Source organism: Camellia sinensis, chromosome 2 (genome assembly GCF_055761805.1).
Source record: "Camellia sinensis isolate YWXY chromosome 2, ASM5576180v1, whole genome shotgun sequence".
NCBI lineage: Eukaryota > Viridiplantae > Streptophyta > Magnoliopsida > Ericales > Theaceae > Camellia > Camellia sinensis.
Window position 1 is genome coordinate 151,962,450 of NC_138962.1, and position 22,683 is coordinate 151,985,132.

The 22,683-nt window shown below is 35.4% G+C and overlaps 1 protein-coding gene across 5 annotated transcripts; it reads right to left on the reverse strand.

Annotated features, from left to right (window-relative positions):
* Positions 1-1,271: 1,271 nt before the first annotated feature.
* Positions 1,272-17,049, reverse strand: LOC114278895 (pentatricopeptide repeat-containing protein At3g53170-like). 5 transcript variants are annotated; one of them, XM_082915811.1, is made up of 6 exons: positions 16,884-17,049; positions 15,653-16,244; positions 12,805-13,900; positions 11,866-11,969; positions 1,707-1,827; positions 1,272-1,608 (listed from the first exon to the last, which is right to left on the reverse strand). In XM_082915811.1, the coding sequence occupies exons 2-4, from the start codon at positions 15,986-15,988 to the stop codon at positions 11,947-11,949; spliced, it is 1,455 nt and encodes a 484-aa protein (XP_082771937.1). In that variant the 5' UTR covers positions 15,989-16,244; positions 16,884-17,049; the 3' UTR covers positions 1,272-1,608; positions 1,707-1,827; positions 11,866-11,946. The 5 variants fall into 5 exon arrangements, with proteins under 5 accessions (XP_082771937.1, XP_082771938.1, XP_082771935.1 ...); XM_082915812.1 differs by having other exon boundaries at positions 1,272-1,603; positions 16,884-16,985; XM_082915809.1 differs by having other exon boundaries at positions 1,272-1,603; positions 11,866-11,972; positions 16,884-16,985.
* Between the last annotated feature and the right edge of the window lie 5,634 nt (positions 17,050-22,683).

The window sequence follows — 22,683 nt, forward strand, 5'->3', positions numbered from 1 at the left end:
TTATTTTTATTTTTTTTATTTTTTAAAGACTTATTACATTTTATATTAATTTTTAATTTTAAATAGAGTAATTCAAAAGATGTTCACATTTATGATACAAATGCCTAATAAGCTCATTAAACTTGCATATTTGTCACCTGTCACTAATTCATTTTGGTAAGAGACGCGTGATATTCATATTTATAGATGTGTACATTTAGTAACCTCAATAATCTTACATATTTGGCACATATTACCAACTCAATTTAATACAAGATACACAATGTTTGCACATGTGAATGCCTAATAAGTCTATTAATTTTGCATACTTGATATGTGTTGCCAACTCAATCCAACACGAGACACATTGTTTGCATCAACATTCAATGTCTCATTTGCTAAAATAATATTAATGTTGGAATTATCATATTTTGTTATCACAATTCGCCTAACCACCTTATGAATGAACAACGTATTGATTTAATAGATCCTACCATGCATATTTATTATTAATACAATATTGACACGTAAAATGATAAATCAAACATCATAAATATATATATATATATATATATGATAATCATAACATTATTAGTTTAATAAATCTCAGTACTTGTGTACATCTCCAATACATTGTAGACACGCAAAATGATAAGACAATTGGGTTATAAAATTATGATAAGTCTAGCATTACCCAATGCATATAGATTGTAGGTATTGAGAGCTACCTTGCTTGGGTGATTCTAAAGTGGCCCTTTCTTGGAGGGATTCCTCATTTAAAAAGATAATATATATATATATATATATATGTATAACTTTTTTCAGATTTACACATTTTAATATAACAAACGTGATTCAAAACTTTAAACGAGCTTTAAACAGCTGGCAAGCAAAAAAGAGAACTAAAACTAAAGCATCACATCATTTGTGTGGACCTCACCTCTAGAGTTTCCTTTAGAACTCTTCTCTAGAACTCCCAAACATTATGCTTAATATAAAACCTCCAGAACTTTCCTAGAAAATAAATCTGAATTGTAAAGCCATTTTGGCAAGCAGCAGTATTTGCAGTCACTTCTGATGACCTGAATCACATGAAACACGTTTTGTTTTTTCAAAATAAATCCATCAAGATAAGACTTCTAATTTGATGGGTGACAGCAATACCATGCCTTAGGCCAAGATTTGTCAATAGCAACATCCCTTCATGCATCCCTTCATACATCTATAAGAAAATTTTAATGTGATTCTTGAGAATAAACACATTAACCAGAAGGTAAAGCATACCAACATTCTTTGTTTCAAGGCTATTATTAGCACATGATTTACATAATGTGCATACGCCTTTTTCAAACTCTTATTTATCAGTAAACATAAATATGCTTACATTTTTACAATTAAAAAATAAAAAATGCATCAAAAAGTATAACGAGGTAATTCCACATTCAAGTATATTTTTAATCTTGATGCCTTGTAATAGAAATTCATAACAAGATAACAGTCTACTGTGAAATTGGGCAATTAAGAGGTTAGAAGACGGTTGGAAAGTTCGAGATGATGATTGAGAAGTTGGCAGATTCTAACTGGAAACACTTTATAATTGCTTCAAAGTCAGGCAAGCGTAAAACTGCACTGTATAAGAATCGCTAGTTTCAGATTTTTTATTCTAATAAAGTAGTTAAAGTCATAAACTAAAAATAAATAAAGAAGAAGAAGAATATGAAACATACCTTCCTTGTTGCTTTAAAAGTGCAGTTGCAATCTTATGCATGCTAGAACACAAACGTGAAATTCATTATGCTTGCATCATATAAAACTGTCCAAGCAGGCTCAGAAAACAAGCAGACTTCCCTGTTTCAGATGCGCAGAGGCAAAACATGTGACTTGATTGTTTTTAAATGAAGAAAATTAAAGAAAATAACATTCCCAATTAAAAGAAAAGTAACAGTGAATGAATTGTATGCATCGAATCAAACAAGAAACAAAAGCTCTTGTTTTTTTATTTATTTATTGCCATTTGTTATTTTATTTTATTTTATTTTTCTTCAAATCAATCTATATTGAGAATGGAAGTCAGTTCACGGTAGTTGCAGTGCAATAAAAAATCTGCAATGTCAACGACTTCTAAGTGCATCTCAGGTTCCTATCATGTGGAGAAGTTCAGCAACATTATAAGATTAAGGGGTTGTTTGGGATGTCCTAAATAAGTGCATTTTTTATCTTTTTGGACTAAAAAATTGAGGAAAAATATATGGATGTTTGGGTTAACTTTTTGACTTTTTATGGAAAAATGTGTATTAAAAAATTGTATAAATTAGTGTATAGTGAAAAATTAGAATTGGAAGTTGTGCAGCCGTAATTTTTGACTTTGGTGAATAGTGATAACTTTTTAACTTTTTGAGTAACTTTTTGACTTTTGACAACTTGCCAAACTTGGCCTAAAACACCCCAACTATCACCCACTACAGTAACTGCTTTATAACCCAACAAAACCCCATTCCTACTATTCAGAGTCCGCTTTTTTTTCTTTTTGATCATTTTGTCTTGTTAGGGCCAGTTTTTGCTAAACCCTAATAGATGTATGCTGGATACCTCAGCCTAGGGCCTTTTCCATTTTTGCCTTTACAGAAGCACCTTCAACCACTTTGACCTAAACACATGACACTATTTAGTTGATGCATCATGGTTCTGGAAAACTTTTCAGCTTAATTACACCTTTACTCTCCAAAGTATACATTTCAAGTTATTTTGATTCCCATTATCCAAATTGTATCAATTAATTCCCAATATATGAAACTTTCCCAATGTGGTTCCCCTTGCTAATTCTGTCAGCTCTAGCAATTGAATCAGAAGCAGATGTGGAAATTCATCACTGTACAACAGCATAAATAAATAAGCCTTTACATATCACATGTGTCATACCTGACATCAAACATGGGGGATGGCAATTGGTAGCCCTAATCACGATCATTGCAATGAGAGAATGGAGAACAGTGATTTCAGTGGCTTGAGAGTTGAAAATTCATCAGTGGAAGATGATGATGGCCCGGTTAGGACATGTTCACATTGTAAGGTTGTCGAAATTATAATGCTTGAAAAAAGTATAGTAGATTTTTTGTGAGATTGTTGTTTATTGTGTTTGATGTCATGAAATTTTTGTTTTACTCTGTTTTTATGCACTTTTAAGTTAGAAATGTGTGCATATTTTTTTTTTTTCAAAGTTTTTTTTTTATACAAATTTGATTAAAATACTTGACATCCACCTATCATTTTATTGCCTCAAATTGTCACCCATGATATTGTTGGTTCAAGGCTTGATTCTACATACTTCACAAAGGAAATTTACCAGTGGTAAATTTAATGATGAATTAAGGAAAAAGTATATTGGGGGACAGATACATTGTATGGACTACTGTGATGTTGATAAAATGTCCCTTGTTCATATTGGATGATTTAGCAGAGAAAATTAACTATGCAACATATGTAGAATTTAACTCTAGACTTCCTGGAGTATGAAAAATGGATTAGTTGGTAAGTTCGTTCTTCTATTGTGAACACAACTAACAATCATAGTCCTGCTTTGGAGTAATTTTGTTGGTCATGGGGCTGACAATGATGAGCTAGACGGGTAAGGTTAGTCAAGTGAATATGAGTACAGTCCCTGTATGAAAATATTTTTGATGGTGATGCTAAAGAACACTGACATGTATGAAAATATTTTTGATGGTGATGCTAAAGAACTAACAGCATGTTTAACAGCACGTTTGGAATGCTCATTCTCATTCTACTATTTGGTTGACATAGTAAAATGATGTGGAAATTAGGGATACTCGCGGATCGAGTTGGGTCAGATGGCTTCCCATCCGCCATCCCTTCGAACATAGGCAGATCAAAAAAAATCAATCTGCATCTGTCCGCTTAGTTAGTGGATACGGATTGAGTGGGCCGTACGGATAGATGCGAATAGATTTGGTGGTTTTGGGCTTTGCCATATTAGGCTTTTTTAAAAACTAATTTAGAGTTTTTTTTTTTAATTATTATTTTGGGCTTTATTTGAGTCTAAAATTTTCTATTCTTCATTTTTTATAATTGAAATAAAAGTCAAACTTTCATATTTCATAAATAGTTTAATATTATTACTAAATAAAATATACTGCTTTTAAGATACAAAGTATAAAAACACAACATTATTTTCTTAAGGAGGGTGGGCGGATTGGGTTGTGAAAATCCTACGTGATTTGTGATTAGATCAAGATTAACTTATTCCAAATCCCAATAAATCAAAACACTCAACCTAAAATCATCAAACACTTACGAGAGTGATTTTAGTTTGTTTGTTTTTGAGAATAAACAATAAATAGACACAAACGATTTTTTACGTGGAAAAAACCACAATTGAAGAGCCTTCAATTGTAATCAAAAACCACGGGCGAACCGCCACTATCAATCCACTACTGAAGAACAAAAAGATTACAAAGATACCATACAAATTACCCAACCCAGTCAATTTGTCTCTGAATCTTCTGTAACTCTTTCACCACGCCTTCGTCACGGAATTGATCCTGAAGTTGATTCCACACCTCAACTTCACTTGTCGAATTAACGACTGCGTAGAATCAAACGCCTTTTGGATTCTACGTTTTAATCTTCGGAATCCACCGAAGAGAACTTACTTGAAACTTAAGAAGCAACCTCCTTGATGTATGAATCTCAATGCATAAGTTCAGAACTCTCTCAAGAACATCAAGGAAAAAACTCACAAAACAACCCAGAATAAAACCTTAAACAAAACCCTAGAACTCTTGAATAAGATCTGGAAAAAGTAATCCTAAAAACAACCTGAAAGATATAAATAGGAATCCTGAATCCGCGATCTCCGCTCGAGCTCAACACAGCCCGCTCGAGCGGACTGACCAAAAACTGCGTGCGAACAAACTGAGATGCGCTCGAGCGTAGAAGAATCCACTCGAGCGTAAAATCACACCCACCAGTATTTTTTGCTCGCCCTGACAAAATACTGAGACCTGCTAATCTACGCTCGAGCTCACAATGCTCCGCTCGAGCGGACAGAACAAAAACACAAAAAATTACATTTGAATCAACACAATGTTTTGTCTCCGGATTTGACAACATAGGGACCTAACAGGTTGGATCGGGTGGCTTCTCATCTGATAGGCGGATTTAGAAAATCTCTATCCGCATCTGTTCGGCCATACTATCAAAGCCTCTTAAAAACGGGTGGATTGGGTTGGGTCGGATTTGTTTTGACAGATCGGCCGGATCCGTGAGAACCCCTAGTGGAAATGGAATGACCATTCCCATTCCTATTCCCATGTTTGGTTTGTAAAGCAAATTGGATGGAACATAATTTTACCATAACTGCCAAATCAAATATTGTAGAACCACATTAAATTTAAAAAATGAATAAAAATTGTAAAAATTTCATCAATATGAGAAAATAATAAATTTCAAAAAATCGCATAATACCAACAATCATAATTGTCAAATCAGGATTTGTATTGTGAATCGAAATAGCCTCGTACCGAATCGCAAATCAAATCAAATCGTGAATCGTAAAGATTCGGTCACTTTTTCTAAATTACTTAAGAACATATATCTATATTTTTTGATGTTAAATATATCTTATGAATATGAAATATTTAGTCTTAAATCAATGAAAATATTATTTTCAATGATAATCACGTAGTTTAATAGGCAATGAGTTAACAAAGGTTCTTATGTAAGATTATCATCTTGCCTTTTTCTTTTTTAGATATTTCTTATCAACTATTCTTAATAAATATAATAACCAAATAGACAAACTATTAATTTCCAAAGTAACAATAATTAACAACGATAGTGATATTTGGACAATAAGCATACGTACTTTTCTAAGTAATAGTGAGCAAATCATAAGAAAGAATTATTTAGAATCTTTTATTTTAAAGCCTATAATATTTTAAAAGTTATAACTGACCTAACTCATGTGATATTCAATTTAATAAAATAGCAATAGATAATTCAAAGTATAACTTTAATCTTAAACATCTTTAGAAACTATATATTAAAAAACATGATACACAACTGAAATATATATACATATATCTATGAAACTCTATGAAATCATATAAACTGTATAAAAGAATATATATATATATATATATAAATGCCTTACAACTAACATGCAAATAAATTAAAACATAATTTTAAAAAAATGCATTGAACCTGATAGAAGAACAATGATGGAGCTGTCTATAACTGATTGTTTAGTAGGTGAGAGCATTCGTAGAGAGAGATTGTGAGGGAGAAAAAAATTCCTGAAAGCAATCATTTTTTTTTTATTTATCGAGAGATATGGATGTTTTGTTTTATGATGATTCCATGTTGGAATGGAATAGTTATTCCTTAGCTTCCCGCATGAAATAGGTATTCTCACTTTTTGTTGGAATTAGCATTCTCATGGAATAACTATTCCCACTTAAATAAAGCATACCAAATGAGAGAAAGAGAATATAAAGCTAGAATGGGCATTCCATTCCATTGTACCAAATGTGCTCTAAGGAGTTTAGGTAGCTCATCTGATGAGGACAATGGCTCAAGGAAAAAACCAGTATTTAAGCAATTTAGAGTTGAAACTATCCACAGCTTAGACTGGGTACGCTTTTAGTACAACAGAGAATTTTTAAGGCTGCAATAAAATAAAATGCTATTAAGCATCAAAGGGCTGATCGGTTGATGAAAAATTATAAGAGAAGAGTGAAGGAAAAGTGTAAAGAAGGCAGTTGACCGGGGTGAAATGTAATTTGCCCATATTTTTTCCGCTAAGTTGTAATGTGTTAAAAATGAATAATATTAAAGATTGATGTCAAATACAATTATTTTTGTTAAGTATAAATAAATTTTAGGGGAAATTACAACACCACAAAAAAATAAGAATACAAGGTTTAAGCCTTGTAACGAAATAAATCCTAAGTTTTCAATTTTATCAATTTAAACCCGGACTTTCTAACATAGTTACAATTCTAACCATCCATCCAATTCCGTTAAAAAACACCAACGGTAACTGGTGTCTATTAATTCACACTCATTTTTCTTACTTGTTCCATGTACAACATAAATTTTCTCTCAACCCTCACTTTGTACATTAAAACTCTTGTAAATTGAGTGGTGAGAGAAATTTTGGGTGTTTGTAGTACCTTTTTCATCAACATCAACTGTCCTCACCCACCACCGTCACCACCACACCTCTTGCCACACCCTTTTCTTTCCCCCACCCCTTCCCCAACTATAGCCTTCCTTTCCCGAACTCACAAGCCTCGACTACCTCACAGCCACTGTCCTCACCACTAACTCCTCAACCCAGTACCTTCGTCCAAATCTTACACCTATTGCTTTCCCATGCCAACATCACCTCCCTCTTAAGATCCATACCCATAATCAAGCCATTACCTTTGACTATAAGATTGGATTTTTATTAGTGGAAAAGAGAAAAATTCATATACTATTTTTTTTTTATCAAAAAATTCATATACCCCCATAATCAAGTCATTATTTTATTAGAGGATTTTTCTCTGGCAAGCAAGAGAAAACACCAGCATCATTATCATATTCATGCGGGTATCACACAAGACATGAATCCAAAACCCCAATGTAAAACCTAGCCAACGAGTGGCTTATCCCGAACCCTCCACCACCCAATGCCATATCAAACAAGCTCTTCGCCTATGTTACCTGGATCGTGGATTGTTCCGGTATGTGGAATGGGAATGGGAACGGGAACGGGAACGGGGTACGCTACATGTTCTCAAATATGGTACGATAAGATAAGGATAGATTTGTATATATTATACTTAAGAATTTAATTTATGAGTAATTTTTTTTTTTTAACTATTAGATATCCAATAAAATGTAATATTTTCTACAAGCATTATGACCCATTTTTTATTTTTTGTCTTGTCAAAACTTACTCACCTTATATTTTAGTTCGATATATTTGAATTTTTTCCTCCTAAGGTAACATTTAAGGACACATATTGAAAAAAACTTTTGGAATCGCTTTGGAACACTAAATTTACCATTTCGAAATGGTAGTGTAACATGTTTCGGAACATGTGTACCAATACGTAATTCGCTAGGGTATTAGCATTTTCTAATAACATAGCTCTTCACATTCTATTGGTAACTCTCCGAACTACTCCCCACATAATACTACATAATGTGAACAAATTTTGACAAAGTTCAAACCAATTTGTTGGGGAAAACCACTGTGTCATCACCAAAGACAAACCATTGGACGTCAGACTCTTTGCAGAGAACAACTTCTTTCACTATCCGGGTGATGTGAATCACGAGGCTAGAGCCACAACAGAAGGACAAGGGTAAGGCGGAGGGGTGTCGGTAGAGGTGAAGGTTGGGGGAAGGCGGAAATCGGCGGTGGAATTGGGTGTGGGGCTGTTGAGACAAAGGAAGAGGTAGGATTTGCAATCGGGGAAATAACAGGAGGACGCTGCGAAGGAGAAGACGAAGGGGCGGAGAGTGGTAGGAGAGGGAGGAAATGCCCTACTCCAGCAACAGGCAAGAAAACAGAGGAGGTGTGGAGAAAGGGAGGGATAAGTGGTGTGGTAAGGTGCATTGTAATGTTATTGTAATGTAACAGATGCATAGTTGTTATATGCTTAGGTGATTTATTAGATGGAGTTGTGATTTGATATAATCAAGTTCAAGGTTTAAATTTACACCCACCAGAAATAACTAAAGAACTAGTGCCATGTATACCTTTTTTCTGTTAGATAATCCAATAGAGATAGACGGATAGGTAAAATTGAGATTATGTTAGAAACTTAGGGTTTAAGTTGATGAAATTCAAACCTCGGGATTTATTTTGTTACACAAGTCCTAAAATTTGTTCGTTTGTTTGTTTTTTTTGTTTTGTTTTATTTATTTATTTATTTTTATTTTATTTTTTTTTTTGTAATTTCTCCTATGTATTATATAATATTTAGTTTTATTGAAAATTCTTTCACCACTAGATGGGTTTAAGGAATCAACTTCCTGGTGCTATTGATCAATTTGAAATGGCCGTGTATAGACACGTACAGTACACTGCAACAGGTTTTTCATACATATATGTAGCATGGAATTTTAGCATCTGATCGATTGATCAGGCTCTGGTAGCTGAGGGAAAAAAGAAGTAAATTTTCTGGCAAGAACTTCTTCCTGGCAAACTCCTATGTTGGATTCTCCAACCACAGTAGGCAACATCCAAGAATAATCCAGAACCAAAAGCAAAAAAATACACTAGGAACAGAAATCTGGTGAATCAAGCAGCTAATCAAGAGATAATTTCCACATATATGAAAGACGAGAACAATAGAAAAAATACTGGATAAAACTGTTCTCGCCTGCAACACAACTGGAACATAGAAGAAACAAGAGGAACATTTTCAGAATACACCAAAAAGGCCTTGTTCCAGTTATTTTGGGTCACTTACAATCTATCTTTACCCAATAATAGCTCTTCCACTTTCTTTGCAGTTGAAAACCAACTCAAAGACGACAAGATGCCATGCCACAAAGAAGAGTACTTTATAGAGATGACAGCTATGTCAATGTTAAAAGGTTTTTTGGAATTACAGTGCAAAAACACTGTATAAAAATATATACCTTTCAAAAACCAATAGAAAAAAATGAAGGCAGAGGTAGAATTCTAAAGAAGATGATAAAGACAATTGAGAAAGAAGAACAATGTTGAAACATAAACATGGACAACATGAGACACCATTGCCTGCAGAGTTGCATTATCAATGGGAGAAAACCAATTGGAAGCTGATCTTCCCCACTCCAACATGCTAAATACTAGTATATGAAGTCATGGATATTTATTGTATGAGAACCTCCTTATCCAAAATGAAGCCTTTATGGTCAGAAAACAACCAGTTTATATAGCTCATTAATGGTTACCTACATATCTAGTTTATGTTTTTGAAGGACAGTTGCATAGGTAGGTCACAACTACCGCAATACCTTTTTTAGACCCTTGTGAATTCTGTGAGTAGCTTTTAACAAATGCCAGGGTGGTTGGGAAAGGGCTCTATAGAGTTCAGTGGAGTACACAAAAGAAAAAAAAAAACTAATGTATCTATCAATCTAAATGTATGAGACAAAGTTCCTATCCCAAAAGAAAGAAACCAAAGGTCTAAATGATATGTTAAAACAATTAATCAAATTAAAGGAATTGTGTGTTTATTGAATACACAAAAGTGTTTTGCTTTAAGACATAATATGCGACAATAGATGGAATGTGAAGGAGTGCACATAAAATATACGATAAATTACACTTTGCGCCCCTTTACACCATACCCCACTTTAACATCTTGTTTTTCAATTGTAACAATCGATTGCCCGCACTTTCAGTTAAGTGTCATCGTGGTCCTTCTGTTAGTCTAATGTTAAACTGGTTAACGAAAGATGGTATGTGCCGCTCACATGAGGCATTTTTTAGTGGAAATACGTACTTCTCTTCCATTTTCTTCTTCTTTCATATTTCTCCATTTTTTCGCCTCTTTACCAATTTTCTCTCTTTAAAGATCAAGCTTTCTCCACCACCTACGACCACCCCACCCTTCCCACCACCCACCACCCACCACTACCCCAAACCATTGTCAACCCCTCACTCCTTTCCACTGCCACCTACCCAACCCCTACGTCCTTTACCCATGACAGCCCAGTTCCACCTCGTCCCCTCCCAGCCCCCTCCCCTTCGTCAGCCCCCCTTTCTCTTCCTCCCACTGCCTTATTTTCACTAAATCAAGACAAACTATATGAGAAATTCACCAACAAAAATTTCAAGTAAAATTCTCACAAAGGGATGGTTTGGGGTGATCTAAATAAGTGTACTTTTTGACTTTTTATGAAATATGGATTGGGTATGGATTGGATTTAAGTGGTGTGGTAGAGAGATGATGTGACTTAAATAAAATGATGTGACTTAAATAGGATAGTGACTTTTTGACTTTTTTAGGTTATCACAAACAAGGCCAAAAATTCCTAGGAGAATCAACCACAAGAAGAACTAGAGCAATATAACATCATTGAGACCATCTCCCTTTCCTTCCCCGAAGAGAAGAATAAGAGGAAGAAGAAGAAGAGACCAAAAATGTAAGTTGCCCCACCTGACACCACCACTCCCTCCTAAAACTGCGCCACCGTCCATGACAGCCTCTTCCCCAACTCCAAAACCCTAGATGCCAACTGCAATCCAAACCCCTAATTTGATCAACACACTGACTTCGATCTCTACAGCAGCCTCTTATCCGACCTCACAAACGTTTCTATCACAGAAAACCCAACTTGCTAATTTGTTTTGGTGAGAACTTCTTAGATTATGGCAACTGGTGGATGAACCCTTAAGTAGGTGAGATTTGGGAGAGATTTAGGTGATGTTACTAGTAGGCTATGGATGGGTGGCTGTTAGAGAAAGAGGTCAGGAAGCAGGTGTGAGGTGGTTTGGTCATCAATGGCAGAAGAAAGGAGCGGGTGTTGGAGGGGAAAAGGAGTGGTGGCTGCTGTGGGTGGGCACAGAGGTGCAGTGGTGGGAAGGGGAGGAAATGGTGGTTGTTTTCAGTTAAGTAATTTCAGTTTACTATTTATATTTTATGATGTAAAAAAAACCGACATGAGGTCACCTGGTTAATTTCCATTAGTTGAGTAAACAGGAACCCACAGAAGGACCACACTAGCAGTTGACCAAAAGTGCAAGGGGTTGATTGTTAAAATTGGAAAATGAGGGACCAAAAGGGATCCGGTGTAAAGTGTGGCTGCAAAGCAGAATTCATTGTAAATTACAGGGCCACAAAAGATAACTTGGAACACAGCAAAACAAGCAATTACCAGTATGGCAGTACCAGCTGCTGAAAATAATCACAAAGCTTGGGTTAGAATTCTTTGTATCTTGACGCCCCCTTCCTCATGTTAGCATCCGATCAACTTTTTTCCTGCTTAGAAATTTAAAATAGAAACATTCCTTTCAAATTTATAACCAAAATATATTCCTCATTGTTCATAATACTAACAGTGCCCAGTTGTTTATACAGTGGATAAAAACAAAAAAAAAAATCTCATAACCTTTCTTAGAAACAAAAATCAAAATTTTGTTTCAGGTTGTTGTTTTTGTGTTTGGAAACAAAACTTTTCGAAAACACAAGGGAAATAACAAAAGGATTTGGAAATGTATAAAATGTTTAGAAATAAAATCTAAAACCCATATAAATGTTAAAACATACCCAATAACTAAATAATTGAACATGTTAATACAAAAATATGAATATTAGAAGCTCAATATACAAAAAGGCTTACACACTTAGCTGGGGAAGGGGCTTTGGCATTGTTAGAAAAAACTTTTAAAATAAAAATAAAAAAAAGGAGTAGGAATGGGGATGAAAAAAAAGTACCAGTACAATCTTTATTTTAAAAAAAAAAAATGTACTTTTGCAAGAATACGGGATTTAATCATGCTCATTTTACCTTCTCTTAAATCTTGTCTTTCTGGCAAAAAGAGGCAAATAGAATAAACATTGTTGGATATTCCTAATAAATGTCGAAACAACTCATTATTTCAGTATGTTTTGTAGTGGTTCAGTGGAAACATTAGAATTTTGGTCTTCCACTAATGTTTCAATTCAATTTCCTAGAATACGAAAATGATTCAGCCATTTCTACCTAAACAAAATGGCTGAAAGGAAACTAATTAAATGTGGCCCTGTCAAGAACTTCATGCTTCATTAACCAGAAACACATACATTTTGCAAAGTGGTAACTATTGAAGGATACCTGGCTTTCCCTCAGCAGTAATCATCTTATTCTCCAAATCTTCAGCAGCCTCAATCATGCCTTGAGCATTGTAGGCTTGGATCATGGTAGCAAAGGTGATATTGTCCGGCTTACAATTTCTCTCTTTCATTGTCAAGAATAACTCACCCATCTTTGTAATATCACCAGCCTGACCATAGGCATTGATGATGCAGTTGAAAAATGGAGTATCCAGAACTACATCAGAATTCTCTACTTGCCTCATAATTGAATCAACCTTCCTCAAAAGCCCAGCTTTACTATAAGAACTAACAAGAGAGCAGTAAGTAACAGAGTTAGGCTTCATTCCTTGATGCTTCATTTTCAGAAAGAATTCTTCCATCTTCTCAATATTTCCAGCCATCCCAAACATCTCAATAACAATATTAAAAGTGACAATTGTTGGGGAGTATAATCTTTTCCTCATAAATTCCATAACAGAACCCATCTTCTCATACATTCCTGCTTTTCCATATGATCTAATTAGGATGTTAAACGTCTTCATGTCAGGCCTTATCCCCATTAGCTGAAATTCATCAAACCACTTCTCCATATCCTTAATCTTCCCGGAGTTCCCATAAGCCCCAATAAATGAATTAAATGTGAAAACATCTGGAAGGCAAGTGCCACTTTCAGTCATGTCCGTAAATGAGTTCTCCATCAGTTCAAACAGTTCAGCCTTACCATATCCATCAATTATAGTATTGTATGTTACTGTGGTACATTCAATTCCCAAGTATGACATTTCAGCAAGTATGTGTTCAATGAGATCAAAACGATGGAGTTTAGTGCAGCAGTTGATAAGAATCGAATATGTATACACATCTGGTTTGCAGTCGGACACTGACTTCATATGGTCAACAGTATGAAATGCCTCAACAAGGAGGCCACTGAGACCATATGCACCCACAAGTGCAGTGTAAACATCAAGAGTGGGTTGGAGGCCATCAGACCTCAAGATCTCAAAAAGCAAACTTGCTTGTTTGGGCTGTCTGCACTTGCCGAGCAACACCAACAGCTTTGTGTACGTTTGGCATCTTGGCTCATACCAATGTTGCTTACGAAGAAGATTGAATATCTATCAACAGGAAATCCGTATTTGTTTACAAAAAAATTGTTAGGATCAAGAACTCATCTAGTTGATAGAGAAGATATGAAATCTAATTGTCATGAAAATTATCATAAATATTCAGTTACAAATTCCTACAAAATTTACAAATTAAAAATATAGTACCATTCTTTTTACCAAAACCATAAGCTCATTAATTAATGACAACAGAAGCAATAATACAGGAATCTCGAGTTCGTATGTCACTGTACAGAGTTATTATTTTCTTCTTTGGAGTCTTGGGCAAAAATCTTATATTTTACACCTACTTCTTGGTAATGGAACAATGGAGACTATTTCTCTAAAAATAACTCCAACATTCTCTCATCAATCATGCTAAACCAAATTTTAACAAGATGAATGTTTGGTCAATGATTTCTTTAAATTTACTAACCTACAAAAATGCCTATGTATGTTGTTTATATATAATTCAATAAAATTAATATTTTTTTTTTTTTTTTTAAAATACCAACTATCATATCAAATTTATTTTACTTCAAAATATAATTTGAAGGCATCTTAAATACATAGAACACACTCACTGATCAACATTCCTATGGTTGTCATGCCCAAACACCTTCAATAAAATCATTATTAAGTGTATGATGGAGTTCAAAAAATCAAATTATATGGTGACGAGCAATAGATTAATTAATGTAATTTGATTTTAGTTAACGAATAGAAGTTTTTTAAATATTAATTATTGCATTACATTTTTTTAATGAAAAAATATATTTAAAGACACTATAAATTTTGCAGCAAAAAATTCCACAGGCTCAGACCCATTTCATAATCTTCCTCTATTATTTTACCACCACTAAAAAATTCCAGTATTTCTCTAATGTTGATACTGTTAGAATGTATCCCACATCGCCTGAAGTTGTTCCATCTATGTTGATTATAAGACTCTAGTTTCTCTTTCCTTAATACCTGAGTTTTAAAGAGAAGTGTGAGGTGGGTTTTTCAATTTGGTATCAGAGCTTGGTTGGGCCTGTGATTGGTGTGCCGTTTGTCCGGTTATTGTATGTTGTGGTCCAGGAAGGTGTGTTAGAATGTGTCCCACATCACTTGAAATTGCCCCATCTGTGCTGTGCTGATTATAAGGCTCCAGTTTCTCTCTCCTTAATACTTGGGTTTAAGAAGAAGTGTGGGTTGGGTTTTTCAATTGATACCCTAACGAATTACGTTTTGGAACGCTTATTCCAAAACATACTACACTTTTGTTCCAAAACAGTTATTTTGGCGATCTAAAGTGATCTCAAAAATTTGTTCCAATACATTTCCTTAAGGTTTCCTTACGATTAAATAAATAAATCAAATATAATGAACTAAAATATAAGGCGAGTGAAATTTTAATATGACAAAACATAAGAATGTCATAATATTCATAAAAATGTATTTCCATATGATTAATTTGGAAAAAGAACAAAACCTACATTTTATTAGAGGTCTAATTATTAAAAAAAAATTATAAACTAAAAGTACCTTAAATTCTTATGGTGTTAACTATACAAGCCTACCACTATTATACCATAATTTAAAGTATGTGTTCCCGTTCTCGTTCCACATTTCAGAACGATGCACATTCCAAGTAACATAGTTTCGAGTCAACCACAAAACAAGACAAATCCATTACCCAAAACACAAATTAAACAATATATCTAAAGAACCAAAACAAATACAGAGTAGAGTAAACAATCCGAAAAAGAAAAAATCACAAACCTTGAGAGCGGACTCCCAGCGGTGCTCTCGTATTGCATCGTCAAGAGCCTCCAAGACCGCTTTGGGCCACAACCGATTGTACTTGGTTGAGTTTGCTTTTCTCTCAATGGCTTTAATGGCAGCCTCGGTTCTCAGAATCCGAGAGAGGTCCTTCTTGGGCTGCCTCTGGATGCTTTGTGCAGAATTTTGCGATCTCTTCTTCGCTGCTTTGATTAGCAATAGTGGGCTTGATGGGTTCTTTGGGTTAGTTAGGACTTTTGTCGAACGGGTGGTAGAGGTTAAGAATGAGGATGAGGACCAAAACAGGTTAGCTGAATCTAGGAGGTGGGTATTCATTGGACTGAAGTTGGCAGAGGATTTAGATGGCTTGTTGGGGGTTTGGAGGAGGAAGACGAGCAGTACAGACTAGCAGGGGTAAAGTAGTGGAACTACATTCCACGGGTGATCATCAAGCCATTCAAATCACTGTTTTTAACAGATTCCAGTGGAGAGGTAGATAACTTTTGGGGGCAAATTATCGGATTCAAATCATCTGCTGTATTATCCTCTGCTATGTTTTCACCACACCATGACACGGGCTGTGATCCAACAGCTACAATAATAAACAGTCAAAACTAGGTTCTTTTGAGGCTTAAAATTTGTATTTAAAAAAAAAAAAAAAAAGAACGCTGATCTTCTCCCTCACAACTTTGTTACCGGCAGCCTTCCCAAAGCTGATGTTTAAAAAATGACAACAAATGATTTTCTTTCAAGATTTTCCAGCAATGTCTAAAATTTAATATATATATATATATATATATATATATGTATCAATATGTCTCAAAAACCATAAAGAAAGGAAAAAAAAAAAAAAAGAAAAAAAAAAAGAGGTGAGTAGAGAGGTGTTAGGATACTGTTAGGAGTTTGTTACAGTTAGTTAGGGATTTGGGGAATGTTCGGGAGTCAATTAGTTAGGCAGAGGGGGGCTCTTGTAATCTGTATGTTTAATCTCTGAAAACGAATTCTATTGTTCAATAAACTTTCTCTTCTTAGCTTATCAGAAAGAGTTAGAAAGAAATACACTCAAAATCAATATAGATAAAAAAAAAAACCAAACCAACTCAATATTAAATGTGAAAACAAAGATGGGTTGGGGGTTCAGACTACAGAACAATTCAGAAAAAAAAAATCATGAATGTGTTGTAAATTCTAACAGTCCAACAATATAGAAAGATAAAATTTCAGGGTTTACCAGAAAATCTCGACGAAAATCTCGACGATGGGTGTGAGCCTAACCTTCAACGGGGAGAAGATAAGTTCTGCAGAAAAAAATAATAATAATAATAATAATAATAATAATAATAATAATAATAATTTAATATTATAAATTTAAATATTAAAGCAATATTAGTTTAATTCTTTTAGATTATCAATTATACTTCATTTCCAATCAATGCAAGTTACAATTCTTTTAGATTATCAATTATACTTCATTTTCAATCAATGCAAGTTACAATTTTTGTCTAATTGCCTTTCGACACCTATAAATTAGTTTAAAGTCCTCTTCATTGGGACAAGATCCGAACCAGTGACAGTTTCTCTCAGGTACACACAATCATTTCTCTGTGTTAGAATTAGAAATGGTCAGCAATTCCTATACCTTGAACTAGGTACACAAGTTCTAGCACGCCAGTATTTAATCAATAAGTTTTTCATTGTTAACACTTGCAGGATTTCTTAAGTGGCAACATGAATTCTAAAAGGCGTCAACAAATTTTGACACGCCCGATGAGACCCTAGGTATTATCTTTACTAAACATTCATCTTGGTAAGTAAAGCAAGAGGAAAAGGTGTCGTGGGTCAATCAAGAGTGGTGTCGCCTCCTAACAGCCCAGGGTCAAGTGATTCTAGGTCGTCAACAACACAATACACTTTTGAAGGATTTCGGGACATTACAGAGAATCTGTGACATTGCCTTATCACAGCCAATAAGGAGCTTTTATGGAACGCTCTCACTCTTTGGCCGCTTCGTTACACGAAATGAGGCAGTCCCATAGGAATCTGATGCAAGCAATTGCCAATATGATGGTGACTTTGAGAGACAAACTTTCAACAGTTCTTTCACCAGCTCAAGTTCCACCTACGATGGGAATTTTCAATGCCATTGCTGAGTAGAATCTTCAAGGCAGGCTAGGTGCCGATGAACCGCCGCCTCCAAGAGTTTTTCAGGCCTTTTCTTTTAATAACCCCCATTCCTTGGGGGGCATGGAGGACAAGGCATTGAACAATAGGGGCATGGCATTGAAACTAAGGAGCAATTTCCTAGGTTTTGGCCATTCGAGATCAAGGAGGGCCAGATTCCTCCGAACTCCCAAAATCCTCAAAATCTACAACATCAAGGAACTCCATAGCAGAATTTCCACAACCATAACCTTTAGAACCAGAATCTGCAGAATTTCCAAGGAGTTGGTCCTAGACCTCTGCAGAACGGTCCGCCTTAGTTCCAACAAGAATGGTCAGAAGTCAACCCTGTATTCACTGCTACAGAATAAAAGGAATTGAATTACACTCTGATTCTTGAACCAAAGGCGCAGAACTTTGCCGCTTTTCCTGAACAGGAGGGTACAATTTTGTTCTAGTTCCAGAATAGAGAAACAAAAAATATTCTCTGATTTCTAAACCAAAGGGGCAAAACTTTGCGCCTGTTCCTGAGCCGAGATCATATCCCTACATTCTATTTCCTGAACCAAGAGAGCAAAAATTCATGCCAATTCTTGAAGTAAAGGGTCAGAACTTCGACAACCAACCACCGCGTCGAGTTTATTAAAGGGCACATCAACTAAATCCAGCTATGAACATGGATCAAGTTATGGATCTTATCCAGGAACAATTCAATCTTACACTCAGACGTGTTGACAGACCCATCTATCAAATACCTTATCTAGAAGCAATCGACATAAATTACTATTTTCCTAGAGTGTATAAAGTTGGTGATTTTGTTTTATTTTCTAGTGAAGATAATCATTCTATTGTTGAGCATGTTACCAGGTTTACTATACAATGTGACGAGGTAGGAAGGAATGATTTCTTGAAGTTAAGTTATTTGCTAATTCCTTAACAAAAATGGCCTTACTCGGTATATCAATCTACAGCCAGACTTAGTTCATTCCTAGCAGCAGATGGAAGAGATGTTTCACCAACAGTTCTACATAACTAAATTAGAAGTTACTATGGTCGACTTGTCAAGAATCATCCAAGTTCTTGGCAAGACGGTAGAAGCCTACATTGCAAGGTTCAAGAGCTAGATTCAAATGTCACATTACTCTTTTAGAAACGGAGTATGGCAGGCTAGCTCAAAATGGCCTTGACTTCGAACTTCACAAGAAATTTGAAGGCATGGAATTCAAAGATCTCTTTGAATTGGCCGCGAGAGCAGCTAGGTATGAACAAATCCTTAAAGAGGAGCAAGACCAGAGGAATGCATCAAAAGGCACCTATTACAAAGATCCTAACTATCCGGTAGCAAATACAGACGCAGAATTAAACCATGAGGCAGCTGTGGCAGAAGTCCTAAATAGAAAGCCTTATGTGTACAAGGCATTTGTCAGAGTGGAACCAATGAAGGTGTAGGGGAATTCCAACATGGCCAAGACAACTCATTCCTACACATTTGATATCACCAAAACGGAAATAATTTTTGACCAGTTGATGGTAGACAAGTGTAGACACCCCATTTTTTATGGCCCTTACGAATTGGACGTCATCGCTTGCACACCCAATGATGAGTCTATATGCTTGTCAAGTGCTCGAAGTCCTCAGCGGAATGCCACAACTTTGAGCCTTTCAAACCTTGCACCCTTGTTGCCTTGTTTATGGACCAAACCTTGGGTTTTTAAGCCAGCAACCCCTGGCGGCCACTGATGTGGCCTGCCGGCCACCAGTAATGGTCTGCCAGCCACCAGTGTGTTTTGCAGATATTTTTCTGCCAGCTATGCCAGCTGTAGGCACAGATGCATACACCTTCCTACACGTGTATATCTTGATATTTTCTGAGGGAGTTGCTTGGTTTTCTATATATACATGACCTCTCTCTCATAGTTAAAGGTTAGAAAAATTTTGGAGCAAAATTTTTCCTCGCTTTCTTACAAATTTCTCAACCCTTGCTTACATATCCTTCACCTTTGCCTATACACTCTTAACCAAACCTCTCCATCTTTGAGTTGAGGTGTCTTTGAGCCTTGTTTGAGCTCTGGAGGGTGTGTTTGCCTTGGTTTATTGCTTGAAAGTGATTTCCTCTTCAAGAGGTATAAAGTTTTGCCTCTTTACTTGCTTTAGTCACTCTTTTTCTTGTATTTTCCAACTATTTTTGGGCTGTAAAAACTCTGTATTTTTGGGCTGAAGCTTGGGTTTTAAGGCCAATAAAGGTTGAGGGGTAGTTCACTCTTCTTTACACATTGTTTGCATGACCTTTACCCTTGTGTTTCCCACCTTTGCACTATCTTTTTTTGAGCTTTTAAACACTAATTTTTAGAGTTATTTTGGTAGCTAAAATCATGTTTTAAAGTCCAAAATTGGAAGGGTTAGCCTCTATTCCTCGTGTTTTGCTTACTAGTCTAGCATGATCCTTGTTTTAGCTTAATAATCTAGCTATTTTTGTCTTTAATTCCAGCATGTTTTAGGACTATTTTTAGACTATTTTAGGACTACTTTTAAGTATTTGTTGCATTTGAGCTTTGCTTTGGATGCTTATAGTGTAATTGTCCTCATAAGATTGGTATTTTAGGCCTTAAACACCATCTTATTTGAGTTGATTGCATTTATTTATAGCTTTTCATACTTGTGATCATTCGTAATCACCTCTGCAACCTCCCCCATTTCTTGGCTTTTTGTTTTGCTTTGAAAGTGGTTTCAAATTACGTGTTTGTTTAAACATGAGATTGAGATGTCATACTTAATAGTTTAATCCCTTTATGGGTTCATTACCAATGGTATGATGCCTCTTGCATGCCCAATGCAACATTTGATTTGAGCCTTCTTTCCATTATAGGACTTAAATTCACCCTTTGAACTCAATTGATTAAAGAATGGTTGATAAACTAAAATGAAGTAATAAAAATTAGTGATTAAAAATGATGCAAGATAATAACTTGTTTGGGTTCAATCAGATGTTAATTGAACCCTTGAGTCTTGAGTCATTTTATACTCATTAGTGATGAAAATGGTTCAAGATTCATTGTCAACTACTTCCCTTGATCTTTCATGATAGGGAGGTGGTTTTGGAGTCTTGTTTTGTTGCATTTTGAGTTTCACACTTCGGTTCCTAGGCCATCATGCAATGAAATTGCATCCATTGATGGTTTATGAACCAAGTTTACTACTCATTTGAGCTGTTCAAATGATAAGGAGGGGTAAATTGTGCAAACAAACCTTGAGAATGCACTGTCTCTGCTCTATTTGCTCTCTGTTGTAGCAAAGAAGTTCAGTCGTCAGTGGATGACAGGTTACTATTGGTGGCCGGCAGGCCATCATCAGTGGACGATAGGCCCTCTACCAACCACCAGTGCAAAATTCAGTAGTGTGCTCTTAAAGCAGAATAGAATTGGTCTGGAGGTGGAAAACAGTGCAAGTTCTCAATTGTGCAACAGAGGCATTTGGCAGCAGAAACAGTAGCGTTTTCGGGTGGAAACTGTATTCATGCATGAGCATTTTATCAATCCTCGAGATCCGTGTTGTAAATATATTAGTGTTGTGATTAAAATAGTGGCTTTGTACTTAATTAGTTAGAATAGCTAATTCGTCTCGTGTTGTAATTATTTTAATTAGCAAGATTAGTAAATTAATTAGTTGATTAATTTGTTGTAATTAGTTAAGTAGCTTAGCTAATTTATTCATTTCATTTTGTAATAGTTAATTAATTAGCTTAACTTTAATTAGTTAGCTAGTTAGTTCATTCAGACCCTCCTGTGTGAGGGCGCAATGTTGTAATAACGTGTATGTCTTCCAACCCCACGTTTTTCTCTTTTTTATTTACTAGCTTATGATGATTAGTTTAGGGTATCGTGCTTCGTTTAGCATTACTCATGCTTGCATACATTTGTTTTTGCATGCATTGGGCTTGGTTCATCATTCTAACTTGCATTGTTAGTTAAACAATCTTTGAATACGTGCTTAGACCACAAGCTATCAAATTGATTTAATTGCCATATTAGTAGCCGAGCCTATTTAGATTTCATATCGCATGTGTTGCATTAGTCGTGTTGCATAGTTAGGATCATGCATTTTTCTAACTCATTTCTCTTTTGGCTTGGAGTACTAGGTAAGCCTTTACTTGCTTTAGCATATTGCATGAGTGTGATTGTTGCCATATCGAGCATATTTACTATGAGGCTAATTGTTTAAATGATAAGCTGTTTGAATGCCTGTGGATGAAGGTTAGTTGCTTGAATTGGAATAATTTGATCAATGTATATATGAGATCATTTCTTCAAGTGGTACATGTTCGAAACACTTTTCAAAACAAACATGAAAATCAAATGTTCCAATTTTTGCAAATTAGTTTATACTTGTGTGTGTGCGCATCACATAGTAATGCTAGCCTAATAATCGGAACAAGAGCATATAATGTAGATAAAAATCACATCATGATTAGTAGAGGCTGATCTTTGATTGGGTGAACGGGGTGCTCAATTCATGACTTTCCCTTCTCATACCTAAGTTCCCGAGCCGAGGCAATATTGGTGATGACGGACACGTGGCCTTTGGAACGAGTCATGGGTTTCCTAAATTTTTCAAAAAAAAAATAATAAGGTGGCGACTCTGTATTTGGCAAAGCTGTCCACTTTTGGCAATTTGATTCAAAATTGATTTTCCAAAAGATTTGTTGGATTGGGACTCTTTGGTATTTATCTATTTCACATTGCACTTGTGAGATCAGATTCGGAACCGCTGGAGTTCGATACTGTAGGACTTATTTGTCTTCCGAATGGGGGCACGAAAAAGTCGAGCTACAGTTTCTGGCGACTCTACTGGGGAAGTTAAAGAACTTGACTTGA